This window comes from Chaetodon auriga, chromosome 23 (genome assembly GCF_051107435.1).
Source record: "Chaetodon auriga isolate fChaAug3 chromosome 23, fChaAug3.hap1, whole genome shotgun sequence".
Taxonomy (NCBI): domain Eukaryota; kingdom Metazoa; phylum Chordata; class Actinopteri; order Chaetodontiformes; family Chaetodontidae; genus Chaetodon; species Chaetodon auriga.
The window spans coordinates 13,680,646-13,700,042 of record NC_135096.1 but is presented as its reverse complement, the minus strand read 5'-3'; the positions used below and the strand labels follow the sequence as shown (position 1 = coordinate 13,700,042).

Below are 19,397 nucleotides of genomic sequence, written 5' to 3'. Positions count from 1 at the left end.
GGCAAGAAACAGCAGCTGCTGGTCCCTGGTGTAAGGGGAGCGATTTTCTGTAATGCTTGTTTGTCACATGCAGGGCGAAGACAGAGTTGAAGGGGAAATTAATGAAACAGGTGAGCTTAAATACTTGTGAGGAAAAGGGATGTGCTCCTGAACCTAGTTATTATTTTTCATTACGAGATGCACCAGGCTTTCAACCAACTCCACTGTGAACCCATTCATGACAGAACACGACGAGAAAAACATGTTCTCAAATATACTATCTTTTTTATTACTTATAACAAATTCTGCAAATATCAAATGAAGCAAAAAAAACAAAAACAAAAAAACAAAACAAAAACAAAAACAAAGGCAGGATTAATAAGAAAGACAAAAAGAAAATGAAATCAATTTTTACTGTTTCACACCAATGTGTCACCAAAAAAGCAATGTCATTAACATGAAAGGATAAGGACTAAATGGGCCACAGATGTAAATAAAAAAAGAACTAACCTGCTTTGTCACTGCGATGCTGTACATGCAAGAGTTAACCGGCAATGCAAAACTAATCTGAAGACACCAACACATTTCAAATGCTAAAATTCACAGGCGAAACAAAATTAAAAAAAAAAAAAAAAAAAAAAAAAAAAAGTCAGTGAAGCTTGTTTGAAACATGTGTTTTTGGTTTGACAACTCTTTCAGCAGCTGCTGTGCTGAATCAAAGTCAGAGTATATTCTAATAATGTAACTGTACTCAGTGATCTACAAACCTCTGTTTACTTACGTTTAGTCATTATCTACTGTTAGCTGTTTAGTTTTTTTCTGCTGGTGGTGCTACACTGTATTGTATGAGGTAGGTTTGGGTTTAATGTTTGATTTTGCTGTGATGTCCAAAAGTGCCCCTAAAATCAAAGTGTTCCTTGTTGCTCAGTGTTAATATTAAAAACTCAGTACACATTACAGTTTCAAAATATTAACAGTGAGTTGACAGAAACTGGGATTGGGATTTGGGTTTATCTTTGAATCAATATTTGGCACTACAAAATATAATAATCATGCAAGTTTTGAGACTTGATTTTACAATAATTCGATGTGACTGTACTCTAATGGAAACCCTCCCATCCAGTCAGAAAAAGAAAGAAAAAAATTGAGTGATCACATGAACATTTTGTCAAAATACAATATATTGATACCAACCAAAATATCACAATCACTTCTTTCCAACTAACAGAGGAGTCACTGATCCGGGGTCATGGATGGCATCAAAGTGTAAATCATGGTTCATGACAAGATATTTCAAAAGCAAATGGTCTGACTTCCATAAAATCAACCATGGATATTCATGGTCCCAGGAGGGTGAATCCAAAGGGTTTTGGCTTTCTGACTTTTCCGTTCTTTTCTTTCACCACTTGGCTGATATTTTTCCACGAAGCACAAAGCAACCTCAAAAGGAAACTGCTGTAACTGGACTTTACATTTGTAAATAGTAAGTTTAATAGTCTGGTTTGATTTTTGAACCATGGTTGTATGAAATAAACTATATTTACTGAGTTTTTGGCAACGAACATGGAGTCCTTTGACTTTGTTTGATATGAAAGCATGAAAACATGAAACAAGCTTCTGATCATCCCAAAACTGTCTCTGTTTTGTTGACTTCATTAAAAAATGTTTTACTGAGCTGCTCAAAATCAGAAGCAATGACTTAATGAACATCTCATAATCTTACCATACTGTGTATCTGTCTTCATTACTCTATGCCTCAACCCTCAATATAACTGTCACACTTCCATCATAATAATCACTGCCATAATCATTATTAAACTGAGATCTGAATTGGCACAGCTTTTACTCTCAGGCTGCACTCTGTGCTTTCAAGGAGGGACACAGGTTAGCAGTAAACTGGAGTCTGCTCATCAATCCCCCATCACACAGGCCTAAATGAGCTCCCGTCAGGCTCACGAAGAGGAGGAAGAGGACAGCAGTTTCTTCATCCATGTCATGTTCGTGAAGAGTTCAGCAGTTTCAGACTGCTGTTTCCTGGTCCTCCCTCTGTATCATCTGGTAATGCTGTCTGTTCTCCAGATAGGCTGCCAGTTCAGCATCATGAGCCTTCTCAGCCCTGTTCTTAGGAGTATCACCCTGATGAGGAGACACAGAGAATTACAGAAACAGAGATTATGTATGTCATTATGTCTTGAACTCACTCACTTTTATTTTCCTTTATTCCATTAGCAGCCCAGCATTAATAGTCCACATTTAGATGGACTGGAGGAGTCAGTGATCAAATGATTGATGATTTCTCCTTAAACTTGAACCAACGCGTGTCAGAATTTTTTGTCTTGACTCGTCTGTTCCTTTACCAATCAAGTGCTCTCTCCAGAGCACAGTCAGGTAACCACAGTGAGGAGGAGCCTTCCTTGAGGGCGGAGGAACAAGTCAAGACAAATGTTTGGTAAGAAATAGTGGAAACCCTCATCAGCCCGGCGAGCAGCTGGCTATGCTATCATAACATTATCCTCGGTCCTAAAATCCTAAAGTGTTTCTGATAATATTTTGCGTTTGTAGTCATATGGATTGCAGTTATTAGATGGACAGTGGAAATTAAATGAGGGATATAGAAACACAGGCAATCACAACATCTTGAATAAACATACATAAACTCAAAAGGTGTTGCGTGCTGACTTCACAGCCGATCAACCAGAAGGTGCAGAAATTTTAGACTGGAAGAGGAGGCTTTTCCTCAGGTTGAATGGGCTGTTTTTCTGAAACCATTGTGGACTGATGACACATCGAGTTTGGCGTTGGACAGACTCTGTCAAGACCCAAAGGGGAGTCCAGCTATTCTACTAAATCGATTCTTAGGAGTACAAGAAAGACCATTGATTAATCCTTGGTTGTGTATTACGATTAGCGAAGAGAGTTAGGTGGGAAACGGGAGAGTGGGGAGACATAATTAGTTGAAGAAGGAGCTGTGGTGCAAATCTGAGCATAGATTTCAATTCTAGTAGAAAGTACAAAACAGATATAAATCCAGACAAGTTGATAGTGTTGATCAGGAGGGTCAGACGAGGACACAGACATTCCCAGGTCATTAGTGATTCATGCAAGGCGAAGATACATGGGTGCAAAGATGGGCAAAATGAGGAAAGGGCAGGCAGACAAAAGAGTAACCACTCCAGCTGCGCTAATAATAGGACATGGCATGAGTTTCTGGCAGTGTGATCGTTAAATCTGACACGATGACCATTGTTAAAGATCGTTCCTTTGCCCCTTAGTTCTTAAGACTCTACATGTGTGCCGTTCATTGTTCAGGCTTTTACTTTTACATATGGGGCTTTCTTTGTTCAGACACCTGGTGAGCTCCTGACGAAGACTTGTGACGGAAGACACGGTTAACTAGCACTGCTGTATGTCTATGTCTAAATGCAGATATAGTACAGCCCAACAAGGTAAAGTAAGATGTTTACCTTGTTGACATTGGAGGTGTGCTTACCTATACAAACTACAGTAGAGCCTGCAGTCTGCATCTATTCTTCTAACAGCTCACTGTGGGTGCTTCTGCTTGTACTAAATTTGATCCACTGACCAAATAACATGTACATTTTTGCACAAAGCAGTCAAATTTCCACACCAGATACTGTCTCTCATGTTTGCTGAGCACCTTCATGCTCCTCATGATGAACCATTTGGATTTTGAATCTGTGGTCTTTGGTCTTGTGCCACCCTCGCCCTTAACACTGTAATGTACTGTAAGAATCTCACAATAGCAAAATCACCACCATGGTGTTCATTCTGTCTGACACGTTTGCACTGCAACCTGTAATGAAACTTGGGCTTTAGACTTTGAGTCTTGTTCAAAACAAGACAGGCTTTTGTTAGAGTTTATTCCCACTTGCCACAATGACAAGCCTCTCCTCTATGCTGGAAAGGCTGTGGTGTTTCATTAGGTTCCAGTTGCCATGTCTAAAATGTGTGTGTATGTGTGTGATAATGTGCATAGTTTTTTAATTTGAAAATGAAATAAACATGTGTCCTTGAGAGGACACACACATGCAAAAACATGACACATGGCTGTTTATGGCGGAGGGGCTATTACGCTGAATCATTTCCAGATTTTAGAACAGACTCTACTTAGCTGAGAGAGAGAGAGATGAAAAGGGAGAGACAGAGAAAGGGAGCTGAGCTCTATTTCAAGAACAGGGAGCATAACACAACTGCTCCTAAAGCCGCCAGTTTACATTAACCATGGGGGGGAGGGACCCCTTAGTGGTGAGTGCAGAGAGATTTAGAGATAAAACAAAGTACTGCGTATAGCGAATGACAAAATCTTAGCCTTCTCTTCTCAAGTTATTTGTCTCTCTTTCCATTCACCGCACTCTCTCGCTGTCTGTCTCTCTCACATGCTCTCTCTATTCTTTCCCCTCTCTCTGTCTGTATCTAGGTCATTGCTGAGTCCAGCCAGTTAGGAGATTTTTCTACGCAGTTGAAACCTCCATGGAAAGCTGAAAATGAAAGATGCATATTTGAAACACATACAGACACACACATATGCATTAAAAAAAACACGCACACACACACATATACCCACACGCACATGCACATGGGAGCGCACGCACACACACGCTCACACACACATGCATAGATAGATAGACACAATGGTTGCCACAATGACTTCACCAGAAAAGCCAACCTTTACTGGTTCACTGTGTTAGGATCTGTCCTTTTGTCTATTCCTAGCGTGTTCCATTTTCCCTTTTCCCTTAGTGTTATTTGTCTGTTTGTTTTCCCTGTCTGTCTGAGGCTGGGCATGCCTTCTCTCTCTCTCTGCTGGCTCCTCCTACCTGCGCACCTGCTGCGCATTAGGCTCATCAGACCAGGAGTATTTAAGGTTGGCTTTGCACACCCATGGTCGCCAGTTTGTCCTGATCTCTCCCGTGTGTGATGTCAAATCTCAGCGTGAGTATTGTGGAGAAAGCTGTTTTGAAAACCTTTCTCTGATTTTTGGACTCTTTTGCTACGTGTGTTCTCTGTTACACTGTTCTCCGGCCACGTTTGGTGTGCTTTGGATAGCAAAGCACGGAAACCTAAACATCCCTCTGCTTTTCTCAAGGTGTTCCCGGGCCAGACGGTATGGTGGCCCTCAGAGTTCAAACAATTCAGATAACGGAAAAGGAAGGATAGCACTTGTTTGTGATTCAACAGGACCAAAGTTCTAGGTGACAGTCCAGTGTCATTTCCCATTTCTATTGCGTACTACTCCAAGTAGCTTCCATTGTTTTTCAAACCCAGTTCAGATGAAACCGCGGCCACTTCTGTATGACAAGTGCCTTGATGGTTGCATTCCCACGGAAAGTGTCCTCTTGTGGGTCAAAGAGTGGAAGCACCAGCTAGCAGTGGCACTTCTGGTGATCCACAGCTGTTTCAAAACAGACAGTAATGGTGGATGAATGGGGCAAACACACGACCTTACAATTACAATTAGTTATTTGGCAGTTTTATCCAATGTGGTGTACTGTACATGTGAATTCACACACCAATGGCGCAGCATTGGGGGCAGTTTTGGGGTTCAGTATCTTGCCCAAGGATACTTCGGCATGTGGACTGCCGAGGCCAGGGATCGAACAACTGACCTCCTGATTGGTAGACGACCGCTCTCCCTCCAGAGCCACAGCCACCCTTTGTCCTCGAGATAGGGTTCCTGTCTCATTTGAGTTAGTTCCTAGGGTTGACTTAAAATTTCAGGTTTAGGCAACAAAACTCCTGCCAAATGTCACAAAGTGATTGTGACAGTCATGCAGCAGAACCTTTTCCTGTGCAGTGAAAATCGAATTCATAACTGATAACGGCGCATAAAGAGGATACGGACAGACAACACAGAGCAGCATCAGCAGCAGCGAATTATTCAGACCATCAGGAAGAAAGTGAGAAATACAGATGAATCTGATAGATTGTAGTATAATATATTGTATGCATGCTGCTCGGCAGTGTGCCTCATTGTCTCTCCCTCTCTTCTCATGCCGTGACATGCAGGAAGGAGTTACAATGAGTTACTATGGTTACAGGGATACTCTCAAAAACATATGAATTAATGTAAAAATGACACAATGGAAATGCTACTTCCAGCAAGTCTAATACAACACTGACAACTGATAACACTCTGACAAAACTGTCATCCGCAGATGCCACAAACAGCAACAGTGACTGTGTGCATGTCGGCATCTCCTTTGCAGCAATGGCAACCACAGCAACAGCAGCAGGCCAGTGGCAGCTGTGCCCGCCATAGGAAGTGTGAGCCATTACTAGCTGCCAGTGCCACTATTTGACCGTTGTGAGGACTGTTTCCATGAGAATGTGGCAGTTGAGGAACTTGTGATATAGAAGTGGATGTGGTTTCATTTACGGTAAACTGGGTTGGAAAAATAATAGAAGCTGCTGGGAGAAGCTGCTCTCTCTCTCTCTCTCTCTCTCTCTCTCTCTCTCTCTCTCTCTCTCTCTCTCTCTCTCTCTCTCTCTCCCTCTCTCTAACCCAACCAGTCGAGGCAGATATCCGCCCACCCTGAGGTTTCTGCCTGTTAAAAGGCAGTTTTTCCTCACCACTGTTGCCGAGTGCTTGCTCATGAGGAAACTGTTGGGTCTCTGTAGATAAAGAGTTTGGTCTGGACCAGCTCTATATGGAAAGTGTCCTGAGACAACTTGATGCAATATAAATAAAATTGAATTGAATTGAATTTTTTTAAAAGCTCAAAATTCTTGCAAAGGCGCAGTTCTGCTGAGTTCCATTCAGTTGATTGAGCGAAAGCTGAAAAACCAGCTACAAGTAGCATCATCATTACTTCCAACTAATATCATGCGCCTCGTTCCAGCCAGAGAAACAGTTCCAGCCATCACATTAGGGGTTAGTGTGATATACATATGTGTTTAGTATGGCCCTCAACAGATGTTATAAAAATTGACAAGAAAAAGGTTCCCCCCACCCCACCCAATTTCTCTCATACACCCCTGGTGCCTTTCCACAGCAGAGCAAGTCCCAGCCATCCACAAAGGGTGTCTCAAGTTTTGAGTTTCTCAAAGTGTTCCTTCCACTGCCTGACAATATTTCCAGTCAGGGTGAGCATTTAAATATATTTAAGCATCAAAAGAGAGATGCATCTGGTGAGTTGGAAAATTAGACTTTCAAATTGGCAGGGTACTCACAAATGGGAGTCATTAACTGTCAGTAAAGTGTTTGTGATATTATGCATTTAAAGTCAGTTGAAGTTCTAATGTGTAATCAGTATAGCTGAGTAAATGGTGTACAGTAAATTTTGAACTCTACATTCATATATAGCATACGCATGTGCATATGTGCAGAACCTACCTGTAGGTCTGTTTTCATCAATGAGGCTCCTGCTTCTACCAGATAATGACAGATGGTCCTGTGACACAGAGATGCAGCTCGATGAAGAACCGTCTCCCCACTGGTGGTCCAGAGCACAGAGAGAGGGAGTGAGGGAGAGACGGAACGAGTGAGCATGAAGTAACACCATATGATGCCTTCTGGGAATCAAGCACCATTGATGATCAGGCAACCCACTCCTTTTGCTTAGTTTCTTATGTTTATTCTCTTTAAAATACAGTGCAATAGTTGAGATGCCCAGCACACATGGACAGACCAGGGCCCAGTGGAACAACATGAAAGCTGGTGCCACAGGACAAAGTTTTCTCAGCATTTTCTCAGCCACACTGTGTCATCTATGTGTCCATAAAAATGTAATTATTGTCACAGGATGGAACCAAAGGACGAAACCAACTTGATGATTAGCATTTTAAATCCATTAATTTGACTGATTCAAGTTTAATATTTGAACTGTTGAATGGTTTAGACGATAAAGACAACCACAGCTGAACTTACTGTAGTTTTTCTGTGACGTCAAGCAGGTCACTTGGAGCTGGAAAACAAACAGAGGAAATCACTGTAGAGTGATGAGACCCACTATTGTTGGTTGTCAATGGCATACAATATTTGTTGATGTTCAGTGTTTTTCTGTGAACACAAATGGAAAATGCTTTTTTTCATGAATTGGATTTATTAATTCTCCTTATCACAGTGCCAACTGATAATCAGTTAGATGCTGACAAACAGCATTTACAAAAGTATAAAACAATGTGCTTTATATACTGTAACTGTAAAATTGTATATTCTGACATCTCTCATGGTTCAGAGACCTGGATGTGTTAGAAATTGATTACAATTGAATCGAAATCGAATCTCATTACAATCAATAGTTATATGGTAAGTTGTAATTCATAATGGATGATGGTTTGCTGCAGTTACCATTGTCTATGATGTAGCGGACCATCTCTTTGCTTCCTGTACTGACAGCATGGTGCAATAAACTGCAGCCTGATAAGTCCAGCGCAGTGAGGTCTGCTCCCTTCAGGTGCATCTCCTGCAGCTTTTGGTGAAATGGGGTTTAAATGGAAAAGATTCAAAATACTGTAAACAGTAACAGAAAAATCTCTTCAACGTAATCCTGCATTCGTTGATATTTTTGACCAGTAACGGACAGTGGAACAAGCTGAAAACACACCATCTGATACATGACCTTATGAAGTTGATATGTGTTGACAAACAGTGGCTTTTTTTTATATATATATACATGATGCAGACAGAGCAACATTAGCATTAATTTAGAGTCTTATTTGTGTCCACCTGTTGAATATGAAAGTGAAAGTCCAATATTCACTCTCTTTTTGCTCTGTTTGACTTGAACAATGTTGAACGACCACTCCTTAGTCTTCTCAGATTCTTAATTATAATATTTGCAATTAGACTATTAGAGGGAAATCATAGATTTTTTCTGTAGCTTTTCTTGAAGTTTTTTGAGAATGTTGTCACAGTGTAAGCAGTTAGCAGGTGTGCAGTCTCCAAAGTAGCCTAAAGCTTTGAGATGTATACATATAAATGCTCAAACTCACCATCTTTATGTCCTTGTTCTTCACGCACTCGATCAGCATCTCTAGCATAAGAGAGCGAGAGAAAGAGACACACTATTTGAGAAGAGCAGTAGAATCAATACAAACTCCTTTAAGGATGTAAGCGCATAAATTAAGTCAAGTTGCAAATGACAAAAAAGAAACTTTCCCATCTGGTTGAGCTGTAGCCTAAACATCAGAAGAAAAAAGGCCCCAGTGCAAACACAAGTGCTGTGTGGCAATGCTGCCATTCTGGTTCATGTGTGGGGTGGTTTCTTTCAAAGTTACTGCGTATAATGACAAAAGATTCAGAATTACCATTTAAGTTTGCTGAAGCTGTTTAAATGATTGCTGTTTCAGTCTTAGATTCAGTTGTAAATTGTGTTGTACATCATGGTGCAATTCATGTGATACAGAAGTATTTGCAGTGCGAGTACATTTTAGTAATAAAAAAAAAATTGAATGACACTTTAGGAAAGTTGGAAAGGAGGCTGTGACGCACAGGATTAATGAGTTTTGGTAATCCGATGTCTCTCACAGAACAGGCAGGCTGCCGAGTTATAGCAGACCACTCTCATGTGTGCAGAGTGCGTGTGGTTACTCTGCAGCATGGTGATGCTGCTTGCATGTGATTTAATCAAGGTTAAAACTGTGATCGACCTCGTGTGATAGCACTGCATTCAAACCAGAGGCTGCAGATATATCATGTGTCCTGCCGCCTTCACGTGGCTGCAGGGATTTAATGAACTGAGGGAGGAGCATTTGGTACAGTGTAAAGCAGCTGTGAGGAACAGATAGTGTCAAATTTTATATAGAAAAGTTTAGAAATGCGAACTGATTTACATTACACAAGATTTAATGTTTTCATTTGTTTTATTATAAACATATATTTAGGATTTAGACTGGAAATGCCAGCTGTCCAATGAATACACTTAATTCAGCATCCAGCCTTATTCTGCTGGACCAACCAGACGGACTAAACACATGCTAATCGCTCCCAAAGGGATCTCAAGTAAGATGCTGTTGTTTGGGCAGTGGCAGGTTAATGATAGTGTGCTACTGTGCGTTTCATTGCTGTGTAAGCTTTACTGAACTGTTGGGAAATTAACAGATCACCAAGACCTGTTGGTCGCTGTTTGAAACACCTCAATCACTGTGCTCGCTGCTTGCTTCTGTGCACCATACATGTTATATTGATTATGATGTCCCATGGCTTCAGCTTGTGTTTCTGCCATCGCATGCAAAAGCTAGTAGGCCCATTCACGCACACCTCTACATGCCTTTAAATGCATCTGCACACACACCATAAATGCACAGATAGTGCGTTAGCGTAAATCTGCTTGGCTCTACGCCATCTTCTTGTCAGAGACGTGATGAGACATTCTGGCTGCCATCTTTCCTTTTCTCTCTTCCCTCTCCCCACGCAGACACACAGAACGGACGGCGCACGCTCCCCTGCTGTTTTTATGCTCGGAATTTTAGCTTGAAGTGACGGTGGAGGTTTATTGATTGTAGTATTATTGATTGTTGATCAGTGCTGCTAGAATTATACTCTGCTGTGCTTCTAAGGAGCTGAGGTCTGTGATTATTTGGGCATGTGTTGTGATGATAACTGGTTGTGATGGTCAGTACTCAGATTCAACTCTTCTACAAAATTTCCTTTATTATATTCTTATTGACAGCATCTGCATTTTCCCTGTGTGCACTTAACTGCTGGACACAAAACATCACAAAATCCCCCCAAAAAATTTAGATGGTTCTGATTCCTCTCCAGATATAAACTGTCTATGACATCATAGCTTTGAAACTTGTCCAGTTAAACGGAGTGGGGCTTGTTCGTCTGGTGTTTTTGGCATACCTGACGTAGGTCGAGTCGACAAACCCCTGTCTCACAAATGGGCTGTCAGCTCCGCTTGGGAAATGTCTGAACACGTTACAGAAAAGCACATCCTTATTTTCACTGGATTCCAACCACTTTGATGGAAAGCAACTTGATCTTCCATTTTTGAGAGTGCATGGAAATACCTTCAAATTTGGCTGTTTGGTTGATGGAGGCAGTGGCGCATCTTCTTCCTCAACTCCTTTTTTTTTTAAACTAACTTGTTAAAAAAACTTTGTTGAGCCATTGTTGTGGTGGTAATTGCTGAAAAGTCAGTGCAAGTCAACTGTTTTAGCTCCAACCTTCTGGAATCAAATTCTCCCAGATTTGTTGAATCTTTGGACTCTTTCTAAAAGGCCATTTCTATAGACGAGCCTTCTCATAGATCTCCATTCTGGGCTTTGTTTATTGTAGTTTTTGTTGTCTGTTGCACAGACTGTTGTTTTTTTTTTTTTTTGGAGTCACTAGGCCCACGCTGCATTCTACACAGGGAGTCACTTGTTACCAAAGGAAAGAGTGTCTGAATTGTAAGACGTTATGGACTCGGTTGTGAAAGCTGCCAGCTTTGTCAAGAAGAGCGCTTTACAAACACATCTCTTTTGTACTCTCTGTGCTGTCCTGGGAGAAGAACACACTGTTCTGCTTTACCGTTCTGATGTTGTTGTTTCATGTGTTGGAGAAGCGTACGTCTTCTTTGTAGTTTTTGCTTCTCAAAAGCAGCACAGAGCTAATGCACATGCCATCCAGCTATGACAAAACAGAGGATGGAGGGAGTGAGTCAGGGAGGGAACTTTGGCCACGTTTCGATCGGTGCATGAGTTGGGAGATTCTGCGGTGCTGTCATCTTACATGACACTTGGTATTGTAGTGTACTTGGAGGCACTCAAGGTTCAATTTGGGAAATACCTTTCTGAGGCTGACTCCTGGTGCAGGGACAAGACATGGGTACAGTTTCCATTCAAAGACAACGCACCGTATGATGCAAGGTCGACAGCAACTGAGGAGGGTCAGCTCATCCAACTATCACCGCTTATCTCTTGCCAGAAACAATTCTCATATTTGACAGCAACAGTAATGACGAGCGACAACGTCCTTCCTCCCTCACCGACCTGAGAAGCAAATGCAGGTCAAGACTGCAGGCTTAAGACTCACATGGCCCTCTGCTGGACAACCTCCATGCACGATACAATTGACAAACTGTGAGCCAGGGTAGGACACTGTCTGTGAAGTAGGAGAATGTGCCACCCAGAAACACATTTAAAATTCACCGTTGCTTCCACACGTGCATAAAATTAGAACATGAATATCTGAAACTGTCATTTTCATTCATTTTATTGTAGTTTATTTTTTTGTTTCTGTTTTGTTTTCAAACCCCCCTCTAAAAATATGCATGAAGATCACCATCTGACCAATGGTGACAAAAAGGAGACTGGGTCGCCGGGCGCTGGTCGGCTGGCAGCCCACCACTCCTGGTCTGCCGCGGAGGAAGGACTGACCAGGATGGGTCAAAAGCGGAGAAGAATTTCACCAAAGCATGGCGTGTGTGTTTGCATGTACTGTGTGGCGTGACTAATAAAGGATGTCTTTCTTTCTTTATTGTAACTCACAGAGATGAGGAGCAAAGCTACAAAAATAAGTTGTCATAAAAGAGAATCTGTCCTTAAAGATGTCAATTTATGTATACTAAACAGTCAAAATTTAAGAATGTGTTCCTCTGAGGCAGCTGGCTTTCAACATGTCTTTCAAAAATAACAGCACTACTCCATTAGTTGCTGCTGAGGCAGAATGGGACTGATTTCCTCAGTGACTTTAATCACTGGCAGAACCGGATTGCGTTCAGCTCAAAATGCGGAACACCGACACTGGCATCAAACACAAACCTGCCGGCAAACTCGTCACCAAGAAAGAAACACCACTGAACCAGATCATGAAGTGAAGACATGCAAGCTCTCAAAGAGAATAAAACCACAGTGAAGCTGACAGCAAAGAAAGCTCAGGCTCCCACACGCCCAACTCCCAGCATGCAAAGTGAGCGAAAGCAGACAGAGGTTGAGAAAATATGTGTCAGGGAAGAAAACAGTCTGTCTGGGGACATAGAGGCTACCTAACGTCTCTTTCTTACCCACAGACACACCTGTCAGCTACAAGGTTTAGTTCTTTGGGTATTGTAATATTTAAATGAATCTTTAAATTGTCTGTGTGTGTGTGTGTGTGTGTGTGTGTGTGTGTGTGTGTGTGTGTGTGTGATCAGTCCTCAGTACTTCAAAGGACAGTTAGAAGGGTCAAACTTAAGGTTCAGGTTATAAAAACGTTTAGGTTAGGTTAAAAGAGAGGCTCTGTAGTTAGGGTAAGGGTTAGGGGCTTGGGGAATGCATTATATCAATGAGGGTCTTCACAAGTGTTGAAAGACAACAATATGTGTGTGTGCATGTGTGTGTGTGTATTACCTTTCTCTCTCTGTCTCTCGTTTTCACTTGGCTTTTGGCTCTTTTCTTGTCTGGAAAGAGAGAGAGCAACACAGACTGAAGAGCCGATCAACCACTTCAATCTACATTTACAGCCTTTTGCAGCGCCAAAAAACACTCTCAAACACACACAAACACTCATGTAAACACTCTTTTTTTTTTGATAGCGGATCAAAAAAAAAAAAACCACACGCTGTGGATATGTGGCATTGTGTGCACAAATCAGTAGTGGATGAAAGCGTTCAAGGATCACTGAGGTGAATTTTTCAGATGCTCATCAAATCCCACGTGCTGACCCAAACCAACATGGCGTTACCGTCCCCCGACAGTAAGTACTGTGCGGATCAAAGCCTGATGTATCTTATTCCTCTGGGCCATAAAGCTCCATGATTCTGATTGAATCTATTCAGAACATATCAATGAGCCACAAAGTTGCAGTGACATGTTCCTTCATTAGCACGAACACACACGGTGTAGATTATTTTGACTCAATCCCACATACGCAGACACTCCTGCTGCTCAAACACCATATTTCCTGAAACAGCCTTCTTTCATCGCAGTATCGTGGTGGCAGCGTCGTTGTTTTATGAATCAAACAGCTTTTCAGCGGCTCAGCTTTTTTTATTGATCGAGTAGTGGAGCAGCATCCACGCAAGCTACACTTTCCCAAGCATGAAATAAGGGAAAACCAGACATGGGAAGTGTCTGTGCGATTTGGCCTTCATGGTGGACATTGCCAAGTACCTCTCAGAGCTGAACCTCAAGATCCGGACAGCTCCTCATCTCACTGCTTTCAAATGTGAAATGATTTGACCCTACATTGGCGCTGTGGCGAAACAGGAAGGGGGTAACACTGTGCATTTTCCTACTGTGCAAGAGCAATAACCTGCTACAACATCTAGATATGCTGGTGAGTGTGAAAAGTACTTTAGGCACTTGGTAACATTTTTACTATGCTGTTCAATGTGGAACCAGCTGATGTGCCTGCTAACAAGAAACCTTTCAGCTGCAAAGCAATGACCTACAACAGTAGGCCACACACACATATATAATCATAAATGTGGTGAATAAAGGGACTGATGGTTTAGATGAGGTGATGTCAAAAAAATATCCTACAATATAAAGTGTATAAATCAATTAATATATAGTGAATACATTTGTTGTATTTTTAATATGTAGAATTATATAAATGGAAAGTTAACAACAAACCCTGATGGTCTCCCATGCATTAAACACTTCTGATACTTCGCTGTGGAAGACTCAGAGCTCATTTTCTCTCTCTCACACACACTCACACACACACACACACACACACACACACTTGTTTTGTCAGTGCAATCGTTTGTTTTAATGAACAGTACTGCTTTGCTTATATGAGTACCAGGTAGCAGTATGTTTTAATGAGAAAAGGAGTGTGACACAAAGCAACTGACGGTATCAGAAAAACTTTGCGTAGGGTTGTTAATGAATGAGAGGTCCAATCAGAACACACACTCACACAAAGAGAAACAACATCAAGCCGTCGGTAACAGCCAATGCCAAACCACATCACACCTCTTGTGGCAGCTTTCTTGCTCCTGTTGGTTTTTGTATGTGGTAGCTTAAGCAATGTTAAAGACAGCAGGCATCAGTGACAAAGCTGTCAAAGGTATGTGATCAAACATAGGAGTAAATCAATAACCTCATCATCTTTGTATGTTTGTAAGTGTACTGACCTCAGTCTTGGTTTAAAATCAGCAGCAGTGGTGTTGGAACGAATGATGCAACCCACCCTGCAAAGCACAAACTGGTCAGAGCATGATGGCAAACAAGAAATACAGGAGAAATTCATTCAGTGATCCAAAATATAAAATGCAACGTAATGATAAATGTAGATAAGTATGAATGTGGCATGTAGATTAGATTAGATTCAACTTTATTGTCATCGTCAGAGTGCAGCACGTAGACAACAAAATGCTGTTTGGCTTCTAACCAGAAGTGCAAATAGCCAAAGTATGAATACATACAGGTAGTGCAATTGGCATGAGGTATAAACAGTATGAGGTAGGTGCAGGTTGAAGTCTCCAGCATCAATAAGGGCTCAATCAGGGTGTGCAGTTTGTTGTTTGCGGATAGCAGCATACAGTTCTTTATATTTACTCCCACAATATTGTTCACTACAGTTGAAAACAACATGTTGTATTGAACCTGTACCTGAGCTGGCCTTGGCAAACTGTTGACTCTTTGTGTAAGGGGTGTATATGTCATTGAATGGAGTGTCTGAAGGCTGCAGGTTTTGAATAGATGCCATACAACAATCTATATGATGCCATTCGATTATGCTAATAGACAGAGACATCATGTCAGTTAGTTTTAACTTAGTGAAGTAATAACTGACTAAATACAACTGTTGAAACAAAGTTTTGTCTTTCTCATTATACTCAACTTGTTAAAAAATACTTCATTGATTTTTGTTTTTTTTGGCAGCAAACAAGCTGAAAACACACTGGCATATTATCACCTTCTAAAGATGTTGTGCTGAATGTGTTAGCAAACATTATCCTATTATCATTTTCTCTGTAGAGCTGTGGGGGAACTCCAGACCTGGTAATAAATCTCTATGGATTCATCACATATGCTCACTTGACCCATTGATTCAACCTGAAATCATTGTTAAAGCATTTAGTAGAATCTAAAATCCCATATAAATTCCTCCTAACTGGTAATTATGATGGTTTTTCATGATGAATATAAATAGTAAAAAACATTTTTTAAGTTTTGAAGATTCAGGCCTTGGATTATCCATAACAAGCACTAGTTTGACAAGAGAAAACATGTAACCAAGCAAGAGTATACTAACCTGCTGAGTTTGCTGGCAGGAGGTGTTGAGTTTTGTGTTAAAGCTTCAGCTGCAGAGCTGTCACTGTTCACTCTCTGCCTCTGGGAAGAACTGTAGCAGAACACAGAGGAAACAAAGTCACTGAACAAACTCTAACTCAGCCAGAGACAGCTTACAGTCAGGACAATGTTTCCTGTACTGAATTCAGATATTTGCTGAGGCCGTCAGCTTCTAGACGGCCACGGGAATGCACAGAGGGGAGATTCAGAGCATGTGAACCATGCGGCCTGTTAATTCATCTGAGACCTTCATAGTTTTTAAAATGATTTTCCCTGATAAGTATACATGCCCATATACCTAATACTTCTTCCTAAATGAGAATCTTATTTTGATATACCTGTGAGGTTCTTCAAATAAATATACAGTGTATCAGAAGACAGCACCAACTCTGAACCCGTAACGCAACAGATTTTCACATAACGCACTTGCATTGATTACATGAGGGTTGAAATCAAATGCCAATACTATGAGCAACAACCTTTCAGTAACCTCTCTGCATTAATTTATCTGGTAAGTTTGGATCTTCACAATCCACCTCTTCATCTCCTATTCTAACTTCCTTTTCACACCTCTCTCCCAGTGAGGTACTAACCCTGATTCCCTCGCACCACCCTAGTACTTACACTCTTGGAGTGAACCCTCTTTTAAAGAAAGCCAACTCAGTCTTTCTGATATAAGGAATTACAGACCTGACTAAGCCTGCTATCCTTGCCGCACTCCTAGAATAGCCTCTTTCTGTTGTCATCCGGCCGGATCTTTGAGCAGCTTTTGTCATAGTGAACCACCAGTTCTTCCTCTTCCCCCTCCAAGAACTAGATGTCTCAGGCTCTGCACTTACAAGGTAATCTGGAGAGAATCTGTGTCGACTTCTTTTAACCACAGCTATGCAGATGACACTCAAGTAATACTGTCTTTACCCCAGTCTGAAACCTAGGTGGCAATGTGAATCTCTGCATGTCTAGCTGATACCTCTGAGTGGACGTTTACACACCACCTGAGGCTCGGCCTTGACAAGACTGAGCTGCTCTTGTCAGGAAGCCTCCTTTCTCCTCCCTTTCCCTGTGTTCCCCTATCCCTCTGTGTCATGTAAGTCTCTCCTTGTGTTTGTCCTTGTGTGTGTCTGGACTGGGCGTTCCCTGCAATCTCAGCTCATGTGCTCCTCCTGCTCCCAGTGCCAATCAGCTACTACAGTTGCAGCCAATCCACACTTATCAACCACAGGATAAAAACTCAGATTTTCACCCCAGTCTTCGCCAGATTGTTGTACTCACTAGCCTGGTAACAAGTCTCAGCCACTTTGCTCTACATTATTATTACAGCTTCGGAGTTTTGCCTTGTCTGTTTGTCGTGGGGCAAATCTATTCTCCTTCTCTCTCAGGATCATCTCCTCCTGTCTCTAACCTGCCACGTCTGCCCAGCTTCAGTCCACCATCCAAAGACCCTGCCAACTCACCTCACGTGCCTGCCTGCTTTCTATCTGGATCAACTAGGGACATCTCCCTGTGAACATTATCCACTTTTATGACAGTAAATCCCTTTTCCAATTCTAATCCTCCGTTTTCTGTGTTGTGCATTTGGAGTTCAGCCGATATCTCAGAGCACAACAGCTCTTCCTTCCAGGGAAGGCATCTCCCATCCATGACCTCTCCATTACCAATGAAAACTCTGATGTGTCACCCGGATGGTCAGCCAGTGACACTGCTTCCAAACTACGAGGGGGTCCAGCTACCACTCAAGAAATCTTGACTGCATCACATGGTCCATTCCTCATCCATGTTGACATAAAGGTTTAGCTTGACACTTTAGTCTTGACCAGACAATATCCAAATTTTGTGGTTCCAGCCACAAAACATTTGTCACAGTGATAAATACAGCTCTCCAGTGCATGCCAACCTCACTATGATGAACAGTGTAAATCCATAATAAAGTCAAGCGTTCGTAATGTTTTTTAGTTGTTAATGTTGTTCAGTCTGGTTTCCTCTCTGTTTGTGTTGAAACCATTCGTCAGTGCACTAAATATAATCTCTTCTGCCACAAACACATCTCCCATAATTGGTCAAATTGACAAAGTTTTCTTTCCTGAAATATATCTCATTAATATTTCAGAAATTCCCTAACCCATGAAGACCCTGATGTCTTGTGAATCTTGTGTCTGCAATAAGATTTTCACCTGATGCTGAAGTGTAAACTAACAGTTTGTGAAGCTGTGACCAAAAAAAAATCATTTTAAAAAACAAAATGTTTTGTGTGTAGGTGTCTTTCAGTGTGTTTGTCAGAGAGACAGGGAAAGAGAGAAGCAAAAGAGAGAGAGGTAATTATAGTGGGAGGAATAACGTTCACCTCTGGCCCTGCGTGGGCAAACTGCGGCACTGTTTGTGTGAGAGTGTGTGTGTATGTCTAAGTAAAGTATATTGGTGTGACTCTTGAGTGCGCTGACATGCATTCCATTTCTCTCTCTATCCACTGTTTATCTGACTATATCTTTCTCCTAAACCCATTTCTCCCTCACTCTGCCCCTGCCTCTCGGTCTCATCTCTCCTCCTCATCCTCCTACTCAGTGCACTCAGCATTGCAAATCAGTCCGCCAACACACACACGCACGCACACACACACACACACGTGTGCACACACACATACCCAAAGGGAAGTGTTGTTAGGATCAGCAGGTTGTGTTGCTCTGCCTATACTCACATTGTACCTGTTGCTTTATTTATTCCCTCTTTCTATTGTGTATGCAAATCTTTATATGTTCATTTTGGATGTTTACACAGCAGCTAAAATGACAGAAACAACATTGTGATCCTGTAAGCGTTTGTATTACTCCATTGTCATAATGTCTTCATTGCTGTTTCAATGGCTGATAATCAAAGTATTCATGGCTACAAGATGTCACATAACTACACTCAGATAAGAAAATATAGTCACAGGCTCTAAACCAAACAGTCTTTTGCAGTCATCGTTGTTAACAAGGGCCAGTTAACTCCCAGGATGCTGTCAGTGCAGCATGTCCACTTACACTAATAACAAGAATTCATTACTAAAATGGTACAAAAGAGCACTGATGCTATGAGTAAACACATTAAATTACGTGTTCAGGAACAGAGAGACAACATTAACATTAACAACAGACGTAATATAATAACAGTTTGTCATGATCATGTTTTTAAAAAAAGAAATTTCTAAGCTCTATAATATCACAAGGAAGCCATAAATGGGCAACTGCTGCTGCAGGTTTCTTTTCAAA

The 19,397-nt window shown here is 41.5% G+C and overlaps 1 protein-coding gene across 5 annotated transcripts in view; it reads right to left on the bottom strand.

Moving 5' to 3' along the window:
- Positions 1–246: 246 nt before the first annotated feature.
- LOC143315765 (diacylglycerol kinase zeta-like) overlaps positions 247–19,397 on the bottom strand; it is a 78,204-nt gene continuing 59,053 nt past the window's right edge. For all 5 annotated transcript variants that reach the window (XM_076723155.1, XM_076723156.1, XM_076723154.1 and 2 more), the window contains 8 exons: positions 16,115–16,204; positions 14,991–15,047; positions 13,258–13,307; positions 8,935–8,975; positions 8,291–8,411; positions 7,868–7,904; positions 7,334–7,433; positions 247–2,115 (listed from right to left, as the gene is read on the bottom strand). In XM_076723155.1, coding sequence (XP_076579270.1) covers positions 1,999–2,115; positions 7,334–7,433; positions 7,868–7,904; positions 8,291–8,411; positions 8,935–8,975; positions 13,258–13,307; positions 14,991–15,047; positions 16,115–16,204 — 613 coding nt within the window. In that variant the 3' untranslated portion in view covers positions 247–1,998. The remainder of the gene's footprint in view (positions 2,116–7,333; positions 7,434–7,867; positions 7,905–8,290; positions 8,412–8,934; positions 8,976–13,257; positions 13,308–14,990; positions 15,048–16,114; positions 16,205–19,397) is intronic.